Source organism: Oculina patagonica, chromosome 5 (genome assembly GCF_052425735.1).
Source record: "Oculina patagonica isolate OP01 chromosome 5, crgOcupat, whole genome shotgun sequence".
Classification (NCBI taxonomy): Eukaryota; Metazoa; Cnidaria; class Anthozoa; order Scleractinia; family Oculinidae; genus Oculina; species Oculina patagonica.
In genome coordinates, this window is record NC_135762.1 from 3,087,779 (window position 1) to 3,096,727 (window position 8,949).

General features: G+C 40.4%; 1 protein-coding gene across 1 annotated transcript; it reads right to left on the bottom strand.

Annotated features, from left to right (window-relative positions):
* Window positions 1–4,049: 4,049 nt before the first annotated feature.
* On the bottom strand, window positions 4,050–6,277 carry LOC144654787 (folate receptor gamma-like). The gene is made up of 2 exons (XM_078515010.1): window positions 6,246–6,277; window positions 4,050–6,089 (listed from the first exon to the last, which is right to left on the bottom strand). Exon 2 carries the CDS (start codon window positions 6,061–6,063, stop codon window positions 5,281–5,283), a length of 783 nt encoding a protein of 260 aa, XP_078371136.1. The 5' UTR covers window positions 6,064–6,089; window positions 6,246–6,277; the 3' UTR covers window positions 4,050–5,280.
* Between the last annotated feature and the right edge of the window lie 2,672 nt (window positions 6,278–8,949).

Here is an 8,949-nt window from a genome sequence, read left to right on the forward strand (position 1 = left end):
GAATGAAGGGAAACAAAGTGTATTTGGAAAATAGAATTATGATGTTCCAAAAAGTATTTGTACCCCTCTTAAATAAGGTTGTTTTGTTGGAACTCGAGTTTTGAAGACCCCCTCCCTGGCCCATCCCTCTCGGAATTTTTAGTGACCTCAAGATGTAGTCTCCTTCACAGCTGTTGTTTGGGCTGTCACACAACACTCCCTGTGGGGGGAGGGATTGTTGCATGACAAGCACGAATAATGGCTGTGTAGGAGACTTTTTAAGGTGGGAATGGATATTTCCTGGGACAGCACAATGATCTTTTGACCCTGTAAGACAAAGGTCAATTTTAAAAATTTTCCAAACACTGTTCACCATACATTTCAGTGCGATACTAGTTAAAAAAATTTGAACAATGATACAATATTGCCTCTTGGTAATCAGGCCATTATCATGACTCAAATTCTAGACTAAGCATTTGAGAAAGGAAATAGCCTGTTTAACCCTGTTGGGGGCTTAAAGGTTGTGCACTTTTTAGTCCTTTTGAAAGGGAACTTTGGTTTTAAAGTTGTAATTATTGTGAGGGGGTTGTGCGCTAAAAAAATTAAATATTTGCCATCAAGTAAACAGGTCCCTCTAGTTTTTGTTTGCACAAGTTTTTCTTCTTACTTGGCGATGCTATAGGGAAAAGAAAGACCTGTCACAATCTTAAAATTGGATGGCTGTTCGGTGTGACAATTTATAGTAAAAATTAAGGTTAAATTTGGGGGTTATGTGCTTTTCTACCTCTCACTCTCGTAAATTATTTTCATATTTAAAGATATAGATTTATTTGTGCAAGTACCCTTAGACACAACCACATTTTAATATAAAAGCAAGATCAACTTAAAAGTTCTCCTCCCAGGTTTCATACATCTTCTACAAAGTCCTTGGGAGAATATACTTTGAAGTCACACCTTTTGTCCTGCCTAACACTTGAATTTGTATGGCAGATTTAAAAAATAACCTGATTGGGGTTAAGCTGTCATGTACCATATTGTCTCCATCTTCTTGGAAAAAGAAGCAGTCTGCAAAAAAAGGAGTAAGCATCTACTAGAAACATTGAAATCCAGATAAAAATATCGCAGACCAAATTACCATTTGAAAGAATTTACTTTTTCTTTTCTCCAAAACATTCCTTCTCTTGTTGGTGTTCTTATCGTTATTATTTTTTTAATATTTATTCAATTTTAAACCTAGTAAACTTAAGATAATTAACAATTGCATTGATTATGTTGTTGCGATGCAGTGAGCTACAGTAGTTGAGAAAAAATAAGGCTTTGAACTATTTGAAGGTTATAAACATAGTATATAAAATTTAAGCGTTTACAAGTGTTTTTTGTGTGTGTGGCCTAGAGTTAGAACAGTTTCTAAATTTTACAGCATGGTAAGGAAAAAACTGAATTGCTGACAAATCAGTGTGTCCGCGGTGCAGTGTTTGAACAGTGCAGTTGCCATCAGATAGGGCACTGTTATTTCTACTATATATATATATATTAGTTTCTTGTGTACAGTATAAAAAACTGCACATGATGCTGTAAAGCATAGCCTTCTTATCTTGCATGACTGTTTAAATAAAATCCTAATATGGAATTATTTTAAGGTTGATTTTGTTCTATTTTGTTTTTGGTAGTAATTAACCCCTTCCTTGGTGGTCACTAAGTGAGCTGAATAAAATAATGATACTTTCAGCGAAATTGTAAATCATGATCCTTTGACCATTGTCCTCTTCTTCCTCTCTTCAAACCCTGTTTCGAACAGGAAAGCATTACAGAGGCCCTGCCATGGTAAATTCCAACAAGCGACATGGCCCAAAAAGTAGCGACAGCACGTAAAATAAAATCGTGACAAACGACGACCCTTTTAGGAAAACTTAAATTCTGACAACAACAAGCAATTTTCCTTCGATTTTGCTACCGACAGTGATGTGAAGTGCGATAAAAAGCGACAAGGGACATTTTTAAATTTAGACAAGTGACACGGGATCCCCCCTGGCAGGGCCTCATTACATAATAATCTTGTCACAAGGTCTGAAATTTAAAGCAAAACGAAGCTTTCAAACACATCTCACAGTTTTCCTTTTAAGTTTAGACCTTGTGACGAATTATTAGTATTTAAGATAAACCCAAGGTCAAGAATGAATGAAAATAGTACAAGAAAGTTCCAACTCAGTCTACAGTGGAGGGGGGCGGGAGCCTGGAAGAAAAGGGGCGGGAAACGGGAGGAGAAAGGGCGGGAAGCGGGATTCTCAAGGTGGCGGGAGGGGGGAGAAAATGAGTGAAAGTAAAAAATGACATGAAACAAACAGGAGAGATCAGCTACGGAAAGGGACGGGAGGCGGGAGTAAAAGGTACGGGAAGCGGGAGTAAAAGATACGGGAGGTTCCGACCCCCCTCTACACTTTTGTACAGGTAATGGTCAAGCTATCTATCCTCTGTATAGAAACTTCAAGCCCATAGCTGTAATCTCTTGTGTTGTGGACAGATGCAACACTATTTTTAAGCTTGAAGGAGTTTGGGGAGGAAGGGCAGTGTTTGTTAAGGGGGTGTGTACCCAGTGAATACTTTGGCCACTTCCCTTTTGTTTTTTTTGTTTGTGTGTGTATTTTAACTTTTTTGAGACCATGTTACTGTCCCATTTTAAAACCTGGCCTCCAAGTTGGCTCGTCTTTATACACTGTGTGGTTCCAGAAATTATCCAAATTATCCCACGGAAAGGAATTTCTCCTAAGATCCCCCACCCCCAGAAATTTCCAATCCTTTCTGTGGGTGGAGTATGGACATTTTCTGGAACCACACATTGCTTGGCAACCCGAGGCAGTAAATCAAATCAAATGATATTTTTTGGTTACCCTTTCCCAAAGATGAAAAGCCAGATTAAAGTGAGAAACAAGTCTTTGTAAAATTAATATGCTGTCATGGTTCCCTCATATACCATGTACCCAAGCCCACACAAGAAGACAAAGTAATTAATTTTCAGCCTCTTCCAGGCATTCAGTTCTAAGTTTGGAATACCATATTAAGTGCGCCAAACCTCAAATAAGTGCCCACCTAGGCTTGAAGGCAAGAAAAGGGATGTTGTGTTCTTGGGCAAGACACTTAACTCTCGGTGCCTCTCTCCACCAAGGTGTATAAATGGGTACCAGCTACATAATGCTGGGGGGTACCCGGCAATAGACTAGCATCCCATTCAGGGGGGAGTAGTAGTATTCCTAGCCGCTTAAACCAGGATAAGCTCTGGCAAGTATGGGCCACTTGGCTTGAGGCTTCCCTTTCTTCCTTTCCTCACAAAAATAACCTGCGTAATTATTTATATAATTGTACAATCAATACCATTTTCCATGGCTATCCATGAGCCGGCCACACTCAAATTCCATGACTTTCTGGGCCTGGAAAATAAGATTCTAAAAGGCCATGACTTTCCAGGTTTTCCATGACCCATACCAACCCTGAAATGGCATTTGGGTAAATTTTCATTGGGAATATGGGATTTGGGTCACTGGGCATAGGCGGCCACCACATAGCCCCACCGCGTTTTGGTGCCTAAAATATTGCGAGGTTGGTTTATCAAGATATTTTATCTTGTGAGTGAGTTCAAACATCTTGGAAACTTCCTTGGAAGTCCACTTGAAACTTTGTTTCTCTTCAGAAAAGTTCTTAAAATGATTAGAAACGTTTGTATGGCCTTCAACAACAATCGGAGAATCTTCAGAAATCTTGGGTCTAGAAATTGCCCAGATAACAAAAAGCTCTTAGAACAGAAAAAGTTGCCCCAAATAAAAATTATGAAAACCTGTGGAATATTTTTCGGTTAGTCTTAGCCGAAAACACTCTGCCACCTCTGCTGGGATTGGGTTTTCATCACTGGGAATGGAAATCACAGACAGAAAAACAACATACCGGTAACTGGGACTGGGATTTGGAAAATGGAAGGAAATGGGATTTGTACTCCCCCCAACACACACACACACCCTTTCGGGGCCCTCTAAAAACCATAGGTACCATTTGTGCACTGATGGCAGTTCATCAACCAGTTCATTGTTTTAACTCTTTATTGCAGAAAAACAAATTACAAGTAGCACACATGACTACAATATTCACTTAATAAAATGATTGAAATATTAAATAGCTTCGTACCAAGCAGATTATATATTATTATGTTTTCCAGTTATGGTTATAATAATTATATTCATAATTGACAAATATAACTGGAAATTTTTTGAAAATATTTTGTGGTTTCCCAGAAATTGAAAGTAAAATGCACATCTCAATGGGGTCTCATCATCTGGATTTTTCCTAGAATCTCTGTTCTATCCTAGACTCACTAAAGACACTCAAAAAATGCAAGAAAGCAAGGAAAATTGGCTACTTAGGGCCTGTTTACAAGCAGGTAGGGTAACCCTAGTTGCTAGGGTAACCCTAGCACTCAGCTAGGGTGCTACCCTAGGTACTACCCTAGGTGCTAGGGTAACCCTAGCGCCTTGTAAACACGTCGATGAAAAAAAGAAGAAATGTGGGAGCGCTAGGGTAACCCTATGTGCTAGGGTTACCCGCCTGCTTGTAAACAGGCCCTTAATCCTGCAAATTTACCACTAGAGTTCCACAACATATGACCAGTCCTTTACAGGACTAGGTCTGTTGTCACACAATGCAAAAATTTCATTTGACATAATATTCCATTAAAAAAAAGTTTGCACAGTTAATTAACAAATCCACTTTAAATTGTGTAATTACTATTGATATCTCTCCTGATTTGTAAGAGATTCTACTCAATATTCAGAGCTATAATTGTAAGGCTTTCCGAAGGTGACAGGTGATTTGTCACATGTAAGGGGTTCCTTTGCCCATTTATAACCTAACATTTAAATTCTCCCTACTGACCACCTCGCAGTTTTAAACATTATCTATGGGAGAATTTACTCTTAAAAGAAGTCTTGCTTTGATGATTAGAATGTTCATTATCACAACCTTGACTCAATTGAATGAATTTATTATTATATGTGCTTAATTACCACCGAGGATTGAAGATAACTTTAAAGAAACAATGAAAAGCATTGAAGCAGAAAAGGCGCATTAGAAACTTAAAATATTATGTACTCGTGGATAAACATCATACTTATTAACAAAAATATTACTAATCCTTGCAAAGATCAGTAAAAAACGATTAACAATATGATCGTTACAAACAATAATATAGTGTAAAAGTCACGCAACTGGCTAATTTATACATAAACGTTCTGCGCCATTTTTACGTTCAAATAATAATTAACACATGTAAGCCAAACCAGCCAGTGAAATCACTGCGAACACACCAGCAGCCATCTTTGATCCTGAAGATTTCGTGCTCAGCATCTCTCTAGCATGCTTGCGAGCGACTTTCTCGTTGATATTTGTCGTACCATTCGGCCAAAGGGTCATGCAATCTTCGCCAGCTTTCCCTTCGGTGTATTTCCACGAGAAGTTGAAAATCTTGTTGCAGAAGTTTTCAGGGCCACCAAAGTATTCCTTGAAGGTTTTGCACTCCATTTTGCACATTCCAGTTGTCCAGTTCCAAGTTTTGAAGTTTCCCCAGTTGTCGGAGCACGTGTAGTCATCTTTGCAGGCATCGAACCATTCATCGCAGTCTTTCTTGCACATCGGCACGTCGGTGAAGCGCTCTTTTCGGGTCTTCTTTGAATTGGGGTCGACCGTGATCCAAGGCTTCATATAAGGCGAGCATTCGTACATACAAGTGTCCATTTGGAAGAATCTTCGGCATTTTGGTGACATGGTTCTGTTGCACTGATCCCAATGCATTTTATACAGCGAAAGAGCCCCGTCATCTTCAATATTGTAGGTAGTGTTCGCTGTACAGCAAGCGTGGCCTTTCCATGGGGTGCAATGAAATTTCCTGCTGAATACATCCGCTTCTGGCCCTGGTTTACTTTTATGGTGCGTGGAGTCGATACAGATATTCAGAAAGTCGTCAATCTCCTTGTCCGTTACCGCCAGGGAGGGAGCAATCACGCAGAAAAGCGATAGTAATGCGTAAAACACCTTCGACGCCATGTTAGCAGTGCAGATCGATCCACGTGCTTCGAAAACAAATGCAAATAATGAAGTCAACAGACAGCTACAGACATTCAATTATTATATTCTGTTAAGCAATTAGACTTCAATACCTCTTACTACTGTAAGAGAACGACCTTTTAAAGGAAAACGCAAAGGAAACACGAAAATATTTCACTTACCAAGGTTGCTAGCAAGACTGAAATTAACAGCGATCGGGATATTACAAACCTGTGCGTCCCGTTGTATACATTTTGTTCCACCAATCAACGACCGTGTCGAATGTTCGTTTAGCCAATCAGAGATCGCGGTCTCCTGGAGCCACTCTCGCGGGAATGGAAGATGTTTGTAAAACATTCGGAAGGTGTAAAAACTTCTGGATAATAGCAAACATTCCAGAAGTTCAACGATAAAAACAATGGGATAATAAACAGCACTTGGTTTCTTGCCAATTTCTATGAATTTTACATAGTTACATCTCCCTTTTCGGCCATTCTTGGCATTCAGTTTTTTTGTTACTGCTTGAAAAGCAAGCTGGAAACTTGTTTTTCTTGAAAACCTTTGAGACAGGAAAATGTAAATATTATGTAGAGTAGGGGGGGGGGGGGGCGTGTTTACTCTAAAAAGTGCATAATGTTGATGAGTTTGTGAATGAACTATTGTGTTGAGGTGACGAAGAAGTGAAACCACCAGGGGTACTTCATAAAAAAGTTATGGTATTTTGTTTCTCGTTTCCTGGTTTCTTTCCTGTCAGTGTGAAATATCATCATTGAAGAAACACTACTTACTTTTGATGATCTTTGGTCCATTTGCCCTTGGATGTTTGCCCCCTGGGAACAGTTGAAAGCTTTGTCAGTCAACTTTCATCAGAGAAAAGTTTTACTGACTTATTAAGGGAAAGTTCATTTATTATGACAAGGGGGGATGAAGATATTGAGGGGGGGGGGGCTCCGAAAACTTTTAGACACCCGAAGGGGGGGCTCTAAAAAAATTGTTGGGCTAGGATGGGGGGCTCTGAAAATTTGTATACTTCAAAACCAACACGACATCAACAAATTTTGCCTTCACTACACAACCGAACACACACAAAGACTATGAGGCATGGGCACGTTGAGATCCCTGTTGAGTTCTTGAGTATTTATTGATTTATTGTCGCAGAGTGCCTAGTCTTCCATCAAGGGGTCACTGAGAACTGAGAACTACCAATACTTATTGCGATTATAAAGGAAAGAGAAGAAACGACACACCAGGAAAAACAAAAGAAAATCTGACAGAGAACGAAGCCCGAGCAGAAAACAATGTGGTTTTATTATAAAAAGGTTGGGCATGTTGAAATTTTCTAAAGCATTTTTGGGATTTACAAGAGTGTATTAATTACTGAGACTACATTTGTTATATCTGTAAACCATGTGATATAGCTGAGTTGCACAGTAGAGTCTTGAAGTGGTGTTCTAGGCGATTTTTCTTTTTCCTGTTCCTTCCTTTTCTCCTTCCTTTCTTCCTTCCTTCCTTCCTTCCTTCCACCCTTCCTTCCTTCAAGACGCAAGACGGGCAAAAGGACACAGCAAATCGCAAAAGTAAGTTTATTTTGTATATTTACTAAATTTTAAGCATAAATACGGCGAAATTCGCCCAGTGATTACAAGTCCCATACAAAGCCTTATAATATTCTCAACGGTTCAGTGTTACGCAACCCCGATTACCAACCGACCGCCCGAAAGTCCCGAAACGTGATCGGCTTGGGCTGCCTGTGTTTCAAACGGCGATTTTCTCACTCGCGGACTTTTTTAGCTTCACGCATGACGAAAAAGAGGGATAGCCTGCGCCTTAACTAGCCTGTTCCATGCGTACGGTAAGTTGGGAAGCGCGAAAAACGGCGAGCGAAAAAAAAAATAAGGGGAGGGGGGCGCGGGGAGGAGGCGCCCCCTCGCCTTAGTCCCCTTGCCATTTTTTCGCTCGCCGTTCCTCGCGCCGCTTCCCAACTAACCGAACGTCTGGAACAGGTTACACCTTAACTAACCGAACGCCTGCAACCAGATAAAATAGGGACTGCTCGTAGTCTTTTCCAAATAAGTGCTCGACAAACTTAGTTGCTCCACGGGGGCAAAGATCCCAGCGCGCGCGGTGGGGGAGGGTGGAGGGTCATGAAACTTTTGTTGCATACCCTTGGTGCCAGAGGATTTTCTTTTGCGGCTCTCGTTGCCGGTTATGTCTCTATTGTGACTGTGTACACTGCGCGCGAGAAAAAAACTCTGGTACCCGGGGTAATGTACTGTCCGTGTCTGTAAGTGTGAATTAAGAATTTTGTGGTGAAAAGTTTTCAGCAATGACATCAGCAAGCGTCGCTTCCTTAAATTGTTGAAATGCTCGACCTCCTGTGTTTTTTAGCACCACACGAGTCACATGGGATGATGTAATAAAGGAGTTCAATTTCAAAAGTTCTGTCGCTAAGTACTGTACTTGGCAAAAGTGAAATTGAGCCACGTCTAAAAAATTATTGATGAGCGGATTGCTTTTGAAATTTCTGACGAGCATCCAGGCTATTTCTACGTAGGGGTCAGTCTCCTTTTATTTTCTAAACAATTTTAGAATCATTTTGGAGACAGAAACGTTACAACGTGAACAAAATAATGCAGAGCCAATAGCCTGTTCCACGTTTTCGGTTAGAGACCGATTAGGCCGATCATTATTTGCCTAGGGGAAGGGGGATTGGTGGGGGGGGGGGATTATTGTTGCCACACTGTGGAATTCTCCTGATCCCCCCCATAAGGATGTCGTTTTAATTTCTCCCTAGCTTAAACTTTTAACCTCGACTATAAACGTCTTCAAACTAGATCATTTGGGAGACGCGGTGGCCTAATGGTTAGTGCGCCGGACTCCGGATCG